This window comes from Parasteatoda tepidariorum, chromosome 5 (genome assembly GCF_982258835.1).
Source record: "Parasteatoda tepidariorum strain Cologne lab strain chromosome 5, Ptep-v5.0, whole genome shotgun sequence".
Classification (NCBI taxonomy): domain Eukaryota; kingdom Metazoa; phylum Arthropoda; class Arachnida; order Araneae; family Theridiidae; genus Parasteatoda; species Parasteatoda tepidariorum.
Genome location: NC_141759.1, coordinates 61,365,725 through 61,383,262, shown reverse-complemented (window position 1 = coordinate 61,383,262; position 17,538 = coordinate 61,365,725). Strand labels below are relative to the sequence as shown.

General features: G+C 32.2%; 1 protein-coding gene across 2 annotated transcripts in view; it reads right to left on the bottom strand.

Moving 5' to 3' along the window:
* Nucleotides 1-861: 861 nt before the first annotated feature.
* Nucleotides 862-17,538, bottom strand: part of LOC107445148 (solute carrier organic anion transporter family member 4A1) — a 68,833-nt gene continuing 52,156 nt past the window's right edge. For both annotated transcript variants that reach the window (XM_043049954.3, XM_043049955.3), the window contains exons 5-11: nucleotides 17,214-17,384; nucleotides 15,464-15,553; nucleotides 13,642-13,837; nucleotides 12,619-12,778; nucleotides 12,342-12,535; nucleotides 7,171-7,235; nucleotides 862-4,822 (exon numbers count right to left, since the gene is read on the bottom strand). In XM_043049954.3, the coding sequence (XP_042905888.1) occupies nucleotides 4,467-4,822; nucleotides 7,171-7,235; nucleotides 12,342-12,535; nucleotides 12,619-12,778; nucleotides 13,642-13,837; nucleotides 15,464-15,553; nucleotides 17,214-17,384 (1,232 nt within the window). In that variant the 3' untranslated portion in view covers nucleotides 862-4,466. The remainder of the gene's footprint in view (nucleotides 4,823-7,170; nucleotides 7,236-12,341; nucleotides 12,536-12,618; nucleotides 12,779-13,641; nucleotides 13,838-15,463; nucleotides 15,554-17,213; nucleotides 17,385-17,538) is intronic.

Sequence of the window (17,538 nt, the reverse complement as noted above, 5' to 3'; positions counted from 1 at the left end):
TATTACTTATATTTGCGTCAGTTTTCCTGACAATTCAGTTATTCAAAATTATTTTATTATATTTGAAGTTATTGAAATTATGTTTTATATCATTGATTTTAATCATTTTATTTGATAATAAATTTGATGATTTGTTAATCTATAAAAATGCGCACAATATATCTATAATGCATCTCATGTTTCGCACCTACGTATTCATATTACTTATATTTGTATTTTGTATAAGTTTTCTTGACATTTGGTTAATAGCTGTCGAAGTCTGTGAAAAGACGTTTGTTTAAAAGAAGCGTCTTCAAAATTATTTTATTATGTTTGAAGTTACCGAAATTCTGTTTTATATAATTTATTTTAATCATTTTATCTGATAACAAATTTGCTGACTTGAAAATATTACTGCAAATCATTTTCTATTGCAAATTGACACATTATAAGGCTCCTTCTCGATCTTAGAAAGGTCACTCTCAGTGACTTGAATTCGATGAATTGTATTATAATAATATCATCATATTATAATAATATCATTACATTATAATAATATCATTATATTATAATAATATCATTATATTATAATAAAATCATTTTATTATAATAATACTATTACATTATAATATAATAATTTAGCATTTAATTAAAATAATAATCTCTTTATAGCACAATAATTTATATCCAAATTAATTTGCTTGTTTTTAAAATTAAAGCTTGAAAAGGTAAATAGATTTTAGAAACGCCTTCTAAATTTTAAATAGCCGGAAGCATTCAGCAAATTGAATTTTTATTTGATGATGGCACAAATCAAAATTTGAAGTCGTGAATAACCAATAGAAATTGACACATGCACACACAAATAATGTATTCAATACAAGAGTGTGTAACACCTAACATTTATTACAAACATTCTTTTTTTTGTACAAGAAGTTTTACTTGCAATACAAAAATTCAACATAGAAAATTAATTTGATGCTAAAATATAATTGTTGCAAAGGGCATGTTTGTTCTTGTAAAGTAAAAGCCTCATATAAAATCATTTTTAAACATCAACTAATTTTCTATTTCCTGTATAAAATTTCTTAGACATATTGTATGTTAAACACACGAAAGGATTTACACAATCATCTAATAAATAAATAGTAAACAACGCACATATTTATAAATAACAATTAAATAAAATTATTTTTCGGTGCATTTTAATAGTTTTCGCTTTAAATACATAGATGTAAACAAATTTAAATTAAGGGATTCGAAGAAGTTCAATAAAAATTTAATAAGCATATTAGCATTTTAGAGAAATAAATCTTAAATCACCAGCCTTGAAGGATTGTTATAGAAAAAGCACTGTCAAGGTACTTGGAATTGTTTCAACCTTTTTTTTCTATTTCTTTATTTTAAAAGAGCTTGTTAAAAACTGTAATTACTAAATTTAAAGAACAGTTATAATTTTATTAATCTGATCATAGATTGAATTCTTAAATTAGCATTGCATTTTAACAAGAACTACATTAATCAGTTTAATAAGTTTTGAACAAACACTCTTAAAAACTAAAATGGCAAGGGCTGTGTTTTTATGGTTTTTTAGATATAATTTGAAATTAATAAAAGAAAAAAACAAACGAAATCTCTGAAAAAATGTATTAAATTTTACAGCAGACATATTTATAAAATTTCATATTTGTATTTTTAACGATATAGTTAAATTTTTTCTCCGTGAAATAATTAATATTTAAAAAAATCAGTGATGACAATTGTCTATGTATTACAACAAATATTTTTTTTACAATTTTTTAAAGCACATGCATGTTTTTTTACAACATAACAGTAACGTGCATAATAAATTGAAAATAAAAAAGCTGTACATAAAGTTATAGATATACATTTATTTACAGTAATAATTTATATACACGTTAGTGATAAGTAAAATTCATCAGTTCATGGCAAAACTCACATATAGAGGTTAACTTTATTAGTATACATTCAAAATTAAATATGTTTAATTCATTTTCACTGATTTTGGATTTAGTAGTTAACCCAAAGTTTTCTATTATAAATTATCTTTTTTTATGTATATATTTTAATGATCTCAAATTCAATTTTCTTATTTCAGTTTATATTCCCTTATTATTATTTTTTAATTTTTTTAGAAGAGCGTGCTAGCAGAACTAAAACTGATTAATTGCATAACATTTAAGGATGTAAAATATGCCATTATTCAGTTTCTTATAAAACCAATAACAAACTGATAAAAGTAAGACACTTTTCAAATTTTTTTTTGATAAAACTATAAAACAAAGAAATTTGAATTATATCGAAAACGTTTTTATGCATCGTGATTTCGTATACTGATTCCTGAAGGAATTCATTTGCATATTATTATTATCAACGGATTTAAACCATTAATTCAGTTCGTTATTTGACTGATGATATTCAGATTGTGGTTGAGTATACTATGATTAGATCTGAGTCAAGACTGAATCCTTTAAAAAATTTTAAAGTGCTAAAAAATGTACCCAAATTTCACTCTAGCTCTCGTTTAGCATTTCTCATTTCACTACATACTTAACTTTTAATCAACCTTAGAGTATGTCGCTTGGTCATGACCAACCCACAATTTGATTGGTCTTGCACAATTCGCCTTGTCTTTTACCACACTTTGACAGCATTGGTCTTGGAACTGTTCTTTTTTTTCTTTTGTTAAATTTTTCCTGCTGAAGTAATTAATTGTTCAATTCATTACTTAAATTTAATTCTTCATGCATATCATACTTTAAGTTGATTAATTTATCTGTTAGGAAATTACAATTTTACTACTGGAGATAAGCATGAAAGTGTACGGCAATCCGTAGTTTTATTTCCAGTTCCAAACAAAGCTAATTCCATTGCAGTGCTCTAAATTCTTTAGGAAGAAAAAAGTATAACAACTGATATAGTACATATTAAAAAGTTGACAAATAATAATACTAGATTCATAATTTTAAGAACTTAGGGACCATTTTCAGTGCACTGGTTAGATAAACAATAACAAGTTTTCTAAAGCCTGAAGAAATATAAAAAGCTTCCGGTGTATCCTTCCGCTCATGTTATGTTTTGCGAGGCGATGTGTACACAGGCTTGATATTCTAATAACTTTTATTATTATGATTTGTGATTAAATTTACGCGTTATTTTACCATTCATAAGAATTTTCTGTAATTTATAAATTTTTGATAAATTTCATAATATAAATATAAATTTTGAGCCGATTTGAGAAAATTAATATCACGATATAAATAAAGCATAGGGTTTTCCTTGTTTTGAGTGTTTTCCCTTATTTAATTCTATTTGAGTAAAATATCCCCGTTTGTTATTATTTATGTAGCATCATAGCAGGCTTCCGAATTTGTATGTTGTTTGTTTCGTTGAAAGTTTAAATTGTAAGAAACGCTTTATATTGCTACTGTACAATAATATTGGTTAGTGCGCTTTTCAAGCACGCGAACCAATTGCACTTCAAAAAGAAGATGATCACTGATACCCAAACAAATGTCCTATGACTTCAGCAGCAGATAGTTTTTTCAATAAGCAAAATGGTACGTTAAAGTCGGGCTAAGTTTTTCCACATAAGTTGGAATGCTAATTAACGTAAAGTTAATTAAATACAGCGCCGGTATAGCACATCAAATTTGTTGAAAGAAAATTCTTTCTCGTCTGCGTCTTTTACTTAACCTAGATTTATTACTTGTTTATGCATTTTATTGTAACCATGATATATTTTTGTTTTGTGTGCCTGGCAACTTCGATGCATAATTAGTTTGTTTATGTTCTACATGTCTTCGTGCCTGTCTTCGTGTTAAGTAAGAAATACATAGTGAAGGAAATGAAATCTTTGTGAATGAATATAGAAAATGTATCCTTTAAGATACTTGATACTTGACGGGCTTGGTTTATTCAAAATAGAATGGAAAGAACAGTTGGTAACGTAACATAAACAAATGCCACGTTTGAATAACCAATCAGGATCGAGATACTCTCACTACGTCACTTGCAGGTCCCATTGAATTTTTGATTTTTCAGTGCATATTTCGCATGAATTTTCATTTGAATGAAAAAATTGATGATCAAAAAAATATAATTTATCCATTGCTATATTTTCCAATACAAATAAAAGTTTGTCAGTAAAATATTTTATTTATCACTATTAAGAGAAAGGAGGGAGATATTCCTATTTCGTGGTGTTAAAAACGATTGAACATCTTCAACTCATTGCGTTCTGAATCGAATTTTTGAACAAACTCTACTAACTCTGCGTCACAGAACTTTCCTACTCAGTATAATGACTAAGGAAACTCAAACGCTGTGTTTTAATATATAAACTTGATATCATTTATTTAAGATAATATATAGTTTGTTAAGATTTGTGTAAAAAAATTCTTTACTTTGTATTTGTGTATGGAAGAAATACTTTTTTTTTTAAACTTACATCATATTTTTACACTTTAAATAACAGTACCGTTAGAAATTTTAAGTCCATCTGGGTCAGCTTTAGTTATAATATAATCATCAGCTGGTATCTTTTCTTTCAATGGTTTATCAACATCTCTGACAAGATCAACTTTTGATTTATTTTCCTCACACTCTTCTGAGCCCTCTGGTGGGCAATACAACAGCCATGCAAAGAAAAAGAATACACTCGACAATGTCTTGAGTACACATGCAAGTATTAGAACATTGGTGCTCATTTGTTGATTATTGTAAAAAAGACAGGCTCCTTGTTTATTATTGCAAGTATCCTGCCACAACTCGCAGCTGAGATCAATCAGAGAACCGAACAAAATTGGTGCAGGAATAGTACCTGGAAGTAAACCAGAAAAATTTTAAATAACTGTTTTTTTAAGCGTTTTAGTTTCATTAAATTAGTTTCAGTTTCATTTATTGTACCTGCAAAAATAATTGCGGTCATTCTGTTTTCCTCAATATAAAGTTAGAAGAAAACTTTTAGAACAATAACCTATACTTTAAACAAGTCCAAAGAATAATTAAAGAGCTTATAGTAGAATAAAGTGACAGTTTTGAAAACAGTGAGACTTCTCGTGGAAAGGTATTGTCTCATTTAATTATACAACATCTATATTAAATTGCTCATGGGCTGCAATAGCGGCACAACTAAAAAAAAAAAATCAAGTTTTGAAATTAGTGGTTCTAAAGTTTTCACTGCTAAGGAAAATGTATACGAAATGCTTTAGTTTGCTTAAACGAAGATTACCTTCAAGTTGTATTATGAGTTGTGCTAGTATTGCTGATGAAAAGAATGTGTATTTTCCTATTTACACCTGTTCTTAGTCCAAAACGCGTTTTTTTTTAGTTGTGCCACTATTGCAGCCAATGAGCGATGTAAAACACTAATACGAATATTGTAACAAAACCCATGAAATTTCTTCTCTCGCGTTGGCAACGAAAGGCTGAAATAAATTTAGATATAAGTTGGTCTGAAAAGAAAGGTTAACAGCAAACAATTCCTATGAACCAACAAACTGTTGTATATATTTTTTTATAAACTTAATAATAGATGCTGAGGAGATATGCATTTTATCAATCAAAATTGGTCATAAATACATCACTCGTTGATTCAATCAAATTTTTTTTAGAAAGAATTTGGTATATTACTTCCATTTTCACCTACTCTTTCTAAGCTTTCTTTATTTCTTACCTTTTTCTAAGTTGTTTGGAAATAAATTACGAGTTTATGTTACCAAAATGGACTTAAAACTGTTGGGTCATCAAATATCATATTAATAATTGCGTCAATAGGAAAATTCCATGAATTATTTGTTTCAAATGTAATTTCCCAGCAGTATTGAAATGTATATAAATCAAATCCAAAAAAACTATTTGCAAATCGAGGTTTCCCAGGATGTGTTGCATGTTCTTTGAGCTTCATTTGAAAAGAGTACGACATACAAAGCCAGACTGAAGTATAAAAGTATCTAATGAATGAGTGAGCAAAGATAGTTGGAATTGCGAAACAATTCGAAAGCAAATCAGTAGATAGGTGATCAACGGAGAGAGCAGTTGGCTAGTAAAATTTATTATAACAAAATTTTTTTATTCAAATTTTGCAGATCTCAGTGAAGGAAAATACTGTGACAGTTCTTTGGGTGTTTTCTGAATGGAAGAATGTTCTAAGTACATTTGGCAAGAAATTACCGATGACAACAGCAGAAAGTTTTTCATTTGGCAGCAGATTTAAATGCCCGGATTATAATTGCGAAGATGCGAACAGAACAGTTTAAATGAATAGAAAGCTGTATATTTTTTGAGGAACACAATCTTTTTTTTTTTTTTTGGTACACATTCTTTGTTTTTTTTTTCAAATAAAAGAGGAATTTTTAAAATTATTTTCATTGAGGCAAAATTAAAAATGCAAAATAAGTAAAAGAGAAATATATAAAAAAAGAAGGGAAACTCATTTTTACCTAAGAAAAAGTATATTTCTTTCAAACATCATTTTATGATCAATACTAAATAAATGAAATGAATTAAATAAACTGCTAATACCATTTAAAGAGCAACTTCCCGTACAGCACACTAAGTCGCAACGTTGCAACTAAGTAACTAACTATTCGAAAGAAACGTAACAAGTGGTCACAAACGTTGAAATGTTGTGAAAAAGTGTTTACGGAAACATTTCAATGATATCTTTTTTTTTAATTATTTTTTTATGAAATATTTATAAATTACTCAAAAAACATTTTTGCTAAACTATTCTTGTAAACTTCCTCTGAGCAACGCGAGACTTAGGCCTAATGTGTTAATATTTATAAAAAACTGTGTATGTATCTTGTATTTCGTACTAATACTTATGGAAGTATTTTCCCCAAGTTTCAAAATTAGCTACAAAGCTCGTCAACTGATGATGATGTTGAGTAGAAGAACTGTTAAACAATATTTTTAGCTCAGTTAGCTGTGCAATCAGTTCACAAACTTCGTAAGTTTTGTTGAAACTGGGAAAAAACAAATAAACTGGTTTCATAAGCAGAACTCAGAAAACATTACATTTCTTTACTCTTCCATCTTTCGATTTATTTCTGAATCTATTTTCTTCAATTGATTTATCAAACAGTCCATCATTTTTTGACAATCGGTAAATTATAAGAATTATTTAAGGCGTATTCAAGTAACTCATGATATTTGATTACTTACCAAGAAGTCGTACTGCGATCCATTGAACTCCAAGAGCAAATGATTTTTGACTTTCTGCAACACACCTAAAATTATATAATATATACATATAAAATACTTTTCTCCAAATAAATTCAATTAATCCGAAGCAAGTTTTTTGAAATTTAACATTAAATGATAGGTTATTAACTGTGTAAGTAATCCGAAATAATGTTACAAAAGCTGCCAAAGTTATGAATGATGTAATTTTATATTATTTTATAACCGTCGTTGAACAGCCGACCCAATTTTATGGGTTTACGACTACTAATGTTCAACTCCGTAGCCTTGTAATTTTGAACCCAATCCAGAAGACGGGGGAACTCCTGGATCAAGTATTGGGAGAAATTTGCCTTCGTGGATGACTTTTATGATGGAGCTAACCCGCATTTGCGTTACATGGAGAGGAAGACCATGAGAACCTCCCACGGTTAGCCTGATGGCAAGGGGACTCTAACCCATGATCCGTCTACCACTGAGAATATTTCACGTCAGCACTGTGGTCGGTGCAAGCAGGATGCGGAATTCGTATCGAACCCCGGTTCACCTCATTGGAAGGCGAACGCTCTATCCTCTGAGCCATCGTGGCTCCGAATGATGTAATTTTTTTTTTATAACCGTCGATGAACAGCCGACCCAATTTCATGGGTTTACGACTACTTACGTTCAACTCCGTAGCCTTGTAATTTTGAACCAATCCAGAAGACAAGGAAACTCCTGGATCAGTACCCCCAGAGGTATTGATTTGTTGTGGGAACATGGAGGACTTTGAGACTCGACAGATTTAACGTGCATCGGTCACCATTTACTACACGAGGAGTCTTCGGCCGGCGAGGATCGAACCCACGACCTCTTGGATATGGGCCCAGCACCCTACCGACCAGGCTATCCCGGCCCCTCGAATGATGTAATTTTATTTTATTTTATAACCGTCGTTGAACAGCCGACCCGATTTCATGGGTTTACGACTACTTACGTTCAACTCCGTAACCTTGTAATTTTGAACCAATCCAGAAGACAAGGAAACTCCAGGATCAGTACCCCCAGAGGTATTGATTTGTTGTGGGAACATGGAGGACTTTGAGACTCGACAGATTTAACGTGCATCAGTCACCATTTACTACACGGGGAGTCTTCGGCCGGCGAGGATCGAACCCACGACCTCTTGGATATGGGCCCAGCGCCCTACCGACCAGGCTATCCCGGCCCCGAATGATGTAATTTTTATTTTATTTTGTAACCGTCGTTGAACAGCCGACCCAACTTCATGGGTTTACGACTACTAACGTTCAACTCCGTAGCCTTGTAATTTTGAACTAATCCAGAAGACAAGGAAACTCCTGGATCAGTACCCCCAGAGGTATTGATTTGTTGTGGGAACATGGAGGACTTTGAGACTCGACAGATTTAACGTGCATCAGTCACCATTTACTACACGGGGAGTCTTCGGCCGGCGAGGATCGAACCCACGACCTCTTGGATATGGGCCCAGCGCCCTACCGACCAGGCTATCCCGGCCCGAATGATGTAATTTTATTTTATTTTATAACCGTCGTTGAACAGCCGACTCAATTTCATGGGTTTACGACTACTTACGTTCAACTCCGTAGCCTTGTAATTTTGAACCAATCCAGAAGACAAGGAAACTCCTGGATCAGTACCCCCAGAGGTATTGATTTGTTGTGGGAACATGGAGGACTTTGAGACTCGACAGATTTAACGTGCATCAGTCACCATTTACTACACGGGGAGTCTTCGGCCGGCGAGGATCGAACCCACGACCTCTTGGATATGGGCCCAGCGCCCTACCGACCAGGCTATCCCGGCCCCGAATGATGTAATTGTCAAAATTAGACTTATGTTCAACTCAAAACAGCTATTAACAAAGTTGTATCAATATTTAGAGAAGCTGCTGAGAGAATAGTTACGCCAGTGATTATCATTACTAATAAAAGCTTACATATACACTCTATAACAAAATAAATCGACGCACCAAGAAGGAGTTGTCAGATTGAAACGAAAATTGGTGGATAGGAAGACAATGTGCAGCAGAGTTATAGTAACAAGTTCAATAAGGTGTTGACCCGCCTCTAGCCTGGATACAAGCTGCCACGCGTCGTGCCATAGACCGATAAAGCTCCCGGATGGTCACTTGCGGTATTTCCTGCCAAATTCGATCCAATTGTCGAACGATGTCATCAACATTCCGTTCCAGATGCAATCGCCTTCCCATCATATCCCAGACATGCTCGATGGGAGAGAGATCTAGTGATCTGGCAGGCCAAGGAAGAGTTTGACAGCTTGCAGACAGTTCATAGCAACACGTGCCGTATGTGATCTGGCATTGTCCTGCTGAAAAACCAGCCTAGGGCGCTGCAAAAGAAACGGTGGCAAAACAGATCTTAGGATGTCGTCGACGTACCGCTGTGCAGTAAGTGTACCTCTAATGACGACCAAAGGGGTCCGACTGTCAAAGGAAATGGCACCCTAGACCATAATGCCTTGTTGAGGGCCGGTGTGGCGTGCAACAGTGAAGGCAGGATCCCCCCTCTGCCCTGTGCGTCTCCAAACACGTCTTCGATGATCGTCAGGACACAGTTGGAAGCGGGATTCGTCGCTAAAGACTATACGTCCCCAGTTGGTATCATTCCAGCAATTCCAAATTTCAAAGCAATCGGATGATTGCTTCTAGGTGCGTTGATTTTTTTGTTATAGTGTGTATATACATCAGGCTTGAAAAATATATTGATCGGCATGCTTGGAACATATGAAAATTCTGATGGGGTATATGTATTATTTTCACTTACATACTTGACTGGGCATGTATTCTATTCTAGATACTGTAAAATATCGATAACACGCCTTTCAAATGAAAATGAAAATCGCTAAGATGCTGAGTGGGGTGAATAAACGGTATCAGGAGGACGAAAAAAAATTATACTTGATCAGACGTAAATATTATTTACATAAAACTAACAAGAAGAGTGAAATATTCATGAAATATCTTTATAACAGATATATACAGTGCGTATATACAGTGTAAGTATCTGTGTGTATATAGAGTGAATATATTTAACAGTGTATATTTTACAATGCTAGAATTTTTATTCTAAAATTGCGGTAAAATAACCGGCAGTAGTCAATTCATCCGACGGTAAGTTACAGGTTAGGGGAATTTCTTTACCTTTTTGGGTTTGAAATAATTTATAACGGGTAATTAGAAAAACCGCAAGTATGAAACTATACGGTTTTATTACTATTTACAATTATCATATTATCAAAATCGTTATATTACGCTTTTCGATTGGCAATGGACAATAGATTTAGGTTGCAGTTGAGTTGTATTTTATCAAGTGAACGGTTGAATGTGGGGTAATTAGTTTATCTAGAAGAGTCGTCTATCGCGAGAGATGCGAAGTACTAGAATATTTTGTGTTAAGTAGCTCTGTAGGGTTGCTATGCATAAGTGAATGAGAGTTTCTTTTTCCAATACTCCAGGAACACCAATCGAGTAGTGCAGAACACTGGAAACTTCTGATATGTTATAGGACTGGAGAAAATATTACGGTGTCAACGCTGGGATTTGAGCACTCGTTCAGACAGTTATAAGAAGAACAGATTAAGCCTTTCGGTTACACTATGTACTACTATGTAAGCTGCAACAGCTGCAAGGAATTAAGTGTCTTCATAAGGTGTTCACCACATACTTATTACTTTAATATTATCAGGCATCCCATGTTGTGTTAAGCATCCGATAATGGAAAATAAGAATATGAATTTGTAATTCTTATGACATGGCTTAGCTTTCAACTTTCGAAGAACGTGAGCTCGATTCTTATTGGCTGTGGATCTGGTTGGAAGGGATATAATTCTTTTTGATGTTTAACCGTATTGGGTGAAAACAGTCAGTAAACGATTATTTAACAGTAAGCAGTTTGAATACCATCTTTCCTTTTATGGTTATTTCATTTATTTTTGGTTGAATATCGTACAATAACAACTAAATAAATTTTTATCAAACCCTTTTTCCAAGACTATTTTCCATGATTTTCTATAAAACTTAAGGGAACTGCATAATTTTAAGGGTTTTACTTTTTCTAATTACAATCTATTCACCACCATTACCTAGCAAGAAACAGTCATGTAAACATTTTTTTATCAAATATTTTAATTCTCTTGGAAAAAAGCTAGAAATAGTTTTTTTTTCTCATTTATAGGTAAACTTTCCTTTTGAAGTATTTGTCTTGGTTATAAGTGAATATCTGCAACATTTTTCTTTAAAAGCAGTATTGATTTATCAGGAAAGAACAATGACCCTCTGAAATATGAATGAATAAATTGTTCCTCGAGCCATGAACAATATTATATTTTAGAGCGTAATATTACGATCATTAATCAAACCACACTGTAAAAAAAATTGAGAGTATGTTAGTGCAAAAAATTGTATCAACCACTTTTCCCCAAAGTATTGTAGTGATTCATTATAGCATACACAATAAAAATGTAGTTGCCAGTATTTTTGCTGTTGAGATAAAACTGAATTTTTTTACAGTACATTTTTTATTTACTCTTACATTGTTATAGTTTTTATATTTACTTGTTCATTTTTTAAGGTTATTCATTGGCAAAACATGTTTTCATGTGCACGAGAAAGAATTTAATTGCTTCATTTCAAAAACTTATCATTTAAATAAACAAACACATTTTTAGCAATAAATTCGAGTTAATTGTTTCAAGCAATTATTATTTTGTTCTAATTTTCTATAAATTTTTGCGTTATAACTGCAGTTCAGTACTTAAAACCGTATTTGTAAGTAAAATATAAAACTGATACAAATACAATTTTAAGAACCGAACTGCAAAATTGTATTTGTATCATTCAAAATCATCATTCAAATCAGTTATCATTCAAAACCAGTTATCATTTAAAAAATTATAGAAATTGGCTAAAAATGTACTTGTTATTTAAATGACACCATTTTTGAAAATGAAGCTATTAAATTCTTTCTAATGCACATCAAAATTTGCTTCGTTAACACACAAAAAATTACAAATAAATAACCGCTAACCCTGAAGGAGCATGAAAAGTACGTTCACTGAGCTAATGAAAATTCTATACTAGTGTTTTGAGCACCAGTATATGATTTCCTTACCTTAAAGTACCGGAAAGGGATGGCATACTGACGAGGAATGTAAAAAGCATGGATAAAAATATGAGTAATAAAAACACAGGCATGTATGTGCAATAATTAACACATTTTTCCCTGGTAGCTTGAATGATAACGTTTTGACCATTTACTGTTGCATTCTGACCTTCATGTCTGATGCAGCTACAATCCCCATATATCTGCGAAGAAGAAATACTTATTCAATTAATAACTGAAAAATTACACACATTGAAAAGAAGAAAAAATACAGTAATGTAAGTACTTTTGTACTGCCTATTTGATAAGTGCTTTTACATCCGGCATAGCAAGGAGAATAGTAGACGATGTTGTCTGTACCACAGACTGGATCATACTGTCTTGGCGAGCAATCACAAGCATCATTGCAAGTTCCTTTAAAACGAGGAATGCCAGATGGCTCAGAGCTACAAAATAAAATTGCATATCTTTTTATTATATTATAATCAACACATATACAGCATTCTTTAAAATGTAACAATCTAGTAAATAAATGAGAACTTAACCGAATGCATAAATACGCATATGTAGAAGGCATGAAAAAAAAATTCAGAGTTCAAATACTTCCAATGAAAAGTTAGGCAGCGCTCCCTTAGTGGTAGCAAAATTTATGCTTTAGTATTAGATTTGAAGTTATCTTGACTACCATGGGACTTTTCAAACGCTAGTAAAATTTTAAAAGCATTGGCTAAGTTAATTATAACCATTATAAATATTAGGGAGATCTAGATATTTTGGTAGTTACTCTATACATGGTTTTACATCTTCAGATTTCAACCTTTGTCATTAAATTTTTAAAAGTGGATATGAGTAAATCATAGCTGCCAGCTTCTCCTGATATTTTCCGTAGTTAAAATGTACAAAAATTTAAGCTGTTTGCTTTTAATAGGGTACTTGCAACTCGATAAGAATTGATCATGCCTAACTGTATGATTTAAATTGGATTTATTTGGATACCTGTAAGCGACGTCATGTGCGTCTCGAACCTGATTCACTTCTGAACGCTACGATTTACCTACGATGACGTCACTTGCATATATCCGATTCTTAGAGTTTCAAATTCAATTTAAAATGCTTCTGACAACTACAGCATGAAAATAAATTTAACAGACATATGAATGTATGGTAATCTTAGGGTTATGGGTATAAGTTCGGTCAAAATAGTTTTGCCTGAGAATATAGTTCAATTCTCATGCTATTTACAACTTCGTAAAATCATTCTTGGAAGAAGAAATATTTGGTAGGTATGATAAATAACTTTTTTATTTACCTATTAGGCAGAAAATGATTGAGACCTGCAAATTTCGCATTTGGACAATGGAGAATAAATATGAAGACAAGCCCGACACAGATGAAAGAGAAGATGATGCACATTTTGATGATACCCGCACAACGAAGATTAAACTTCTTGACTAAGTAACCGCCAAGAAATGTACCTCCGCCAGCTCCAGGAATCGTCACGCAACCTAATAAAAGTTTATATACAGTTACATCAAGTTTATAGTTCAACAATTTTTAGATGGTTATAAAAAGTATTGAAATACTTTTCATTAAACAAACCAAAAATTTTGAATAATTGAACTTGGTTAGCACTAAAAGTATACAAAATAATTCAGGACTATCGTTCTAAAATTTACATGCAGGTCAGCTCATGAAACAAAGTCGTCTCCTATTGAATTTTTTCTTTGGGGTGCAGAAACAAAGTGTATGAAATCCTCAGGAAATCTGACAGGATTTGGGGGCACGAATCGGGGCTGCAATGTAGCGAGTACGCTATTTGAAGACGTTTTTCGGTAGTGAAATGCCAATTGGAATGACATTGCAAAAAGATGTTTAATTGACATTTTAGACATCACGTAAAACATAAAATAAAAAGCTGTACGCATGTTATGTTTGTTTCTAGAAGTATGTTTAAATGTGTGGCAAAAAATATCATTTTAAATCAAATATATTAAAATGAGAATCAAGTATGATTGAAAAAATCTTGTAAACCACATTAACGAAGGACTGAAATACCTATATTGCCCAAAAGCAGTCAAAATGATTGCTTTGTGAAAGAATGACTAATGTATAAAGAATTTGTTTAAAATTAATTTTTAATATTTTTGATATTATTTTCAATTATATAACAAGTTATTAGTAAATATTAATAATAAAAAAAATTATATGTTGTGCAAGAAATCACAAAATTCTACGAAATTGTATCATTATTGTTTTTCTAATTGAAATTAAAAACAGTCAAAATGACTTCTTTTGGCAATCTAGTGTTAAATATAGAAATAAAATCTTCCAGAAAATCCTGAAAAATATCAACATAGCTGCCAACATGGATAGGAAAAAAATTCTGTAGATTTTACGAAATAATATAAATTTGATGATAATTGTTGCATAATGAGCTAAAAAATTTACGCATAGGGGATTTTAGGGATTTTTATATTTATCAAAATAGAAAAGCTGCAATATTTTCCAGTTATGATTGATATTAGTTACCAGTTATGACGCTTTATATTTACTCATAATTTGAAAAAATGATAGGCATTTAATTCATCAAAGATAGTTAAAAGAATTTTTAATTAATTTAAAAAGGGAGTTCGGAATAAAAGTAAACTGAACATTTTATAACGAAGCAAAGTTTTGAATTTATTTCTATAAATGAGACTCGTTTCATTATGTATTGGCAATACTTATTTAATATTCAAGCAAGCAATAACCTCTGCAAAAATTTCATTTCAATAGGGATTTTTTTTTGTTGAAAACTGAATTTTCTGCTGAATTTTAGGGAATTTTCTAAAATGTACAAAAACCTGGAGAATTTTTATTAGACCAGTAGACCAGGAGAAACAGGCAAAAAATCCTGTAGTCTACTGGAAAAGCCAGTAGAGTTGGCAGCTATATATCAGGTGTATTCCTATATGATTCTTGTTTGTTCTCATTTTACTGACCAACATGTAAATTTTTTGAACAGTATTTTGAACTGTATTTAATCCCTTTGTAATATATTAACATATGAAATTAATTTTTCAGTTGCATTCTCAATCAATTCTGATTCTAAGATTTTATTTACTCAAATTGAATATTAAAGTAAAGCTTACCAACTAACACAGCAGCCCAGCTAGCAGCTATACTAAATTGAGATTCTATCACTTTTGGTAGAAAGGTTGCCAATCCGGACACAAGCATTCCTTTAGAAGAGAAAAGAATTAGTTTTATGAAACAGAGCATGCTCAAACTTTACGACGTTGTTTGCAAAAAATAAAATTTCATTGAAAATCCAAGAGTCAAATAAAAACATTATCAATATTATATATTAATTATGAAGACCTAAAAGGAAATCAAAGGATATAATAATTAGGTAATAAAGTTATTATTTCAGAAGACATATTCTCAAAGCCACTAAAATCTCCTCCAAAATATAAAAATAAAAATAATTTAATTTTGCCAAAGGAATTGAAGCTTTGATTGACTACTTATGTTGTAAATAAGTCTGTTTTTAATAGTTTTACAAATATTGGCAGAAGAAAAAGTATAACTTTTTGTAAAATATAAATCAAGTTACTAAGTACAAGTACTAATACCGTTTATGAAATAGTATTTAGGGATAATTAATACTAATTCATTCATATCAATATTTAATGAATAGGCCAGTTTGTTATTGCAGTATAAATAATACAGTACTTATATATATACCATAAAAAATATACCGCACCTAAATAATATTTTTGACAAATTAATATTTTTGACAAATAGTGTTATATGTGAACAATGTCATATGACAATAGTAATTAATATTTTTGATAAATGGCGTCACATGTCAAAAATATTAATTATTATTAATTACCTTAACTCGCTGTAGTTCATATTATTGACAAATAGTAAAATTTTAGAGACCGGGATAGCCTGGTTGGTAGGGCACTGGATCCATGCACAAGAGTTCATGGGTTCGATCTCCACCGACCGAAGACTCCCCGTGTAGTAAATGGTGACTGATGCACATTAAATCTGTCGAGTCTCAAAGCCCTCTATGTTCCCATAACAAATCAATACCTCTGGGGGTACTGATCCAGGAGCTTCCTTGTCTTCTGGATTGGTTCAAAATTATAAGGCTACGGAGTTGAACATTAGTAGTCGTAAAGCTTAAATTGGGTCGGCTGTTCAACGACGGATATATATACACCGAAGAGCCATTACATTATGAGCACCCTCCATCTATAACAATGGGCTCGACCAGATTTTCATGGTTTTTCGCCCAGGAACAATGTTTTCATGGGGCACATTAGGACCCATAATCCTCATAGAACAATCCCTGACGTCTGTAAGCTACTTGAACATAGTTGCAGACCAGGTTCACCCATTCATGGCAACAGGTTTACCTGTTGGGGATGGTGTTTACCAACAGGATAATGCACCATGTCATAAGGGTCGAATCGTCGAGGAACATTCCAGTGACTTTCAAGTTATGTCTTGGCCCCCAAATTCATCTGACCTTAATCCAATAGAGCATTTGTGGTCCTACTTGGAAAACCGAATTCGTGCTGTCACGCTAACCCCTCGCAATGTGAGGGAATTGCAGCATCAGTTGGTGAGCGCTTGGTACCAGATACTTCAGACTACCTATTAGCACCTTGTGGAATCAATGCCACGGCGGGTGCTAACAGTTTTGCGGGCTAAAGGTGGTCCTACATGTTATTAGCAGGATGGTCATAACGTAATGGCTCTTCGGTGTATATATATAAAAAAGAAGTAAAATTTTGATGTGTCAATAATGTCTCAGGTCAAAAAAAAAAATTTGAAATTTTTGACAAATGGCGCCATATTTCCAAAATATTAATTGTTATTAATTACCTTCTGTCGCTCCAGCCAAACTCAGAAACACAAACGTAGGATTGGTGAGGAGAAATCGGAAGGAAGATGGAAGATCCTTCAGACTGGTACCAAATCCATTTTGGACTGCTTCACTATTTTGTAACTTTTGGTGCATTTCAGTTTTCTTTTCGGCTTTTATTCTTGAAGCTCCTATAGACGTAAAAATAGTTTTTCATCATTGTTCGTGTTGCTAATACATAAGCTCTTCAGAATTAAAATGTAATGCGAGGTCATGCATGCCACAAATGAGATGATATAACTGGAAAAAATCGTCCCAGTTAAATTTTCAGTGGTCGGTAAACTC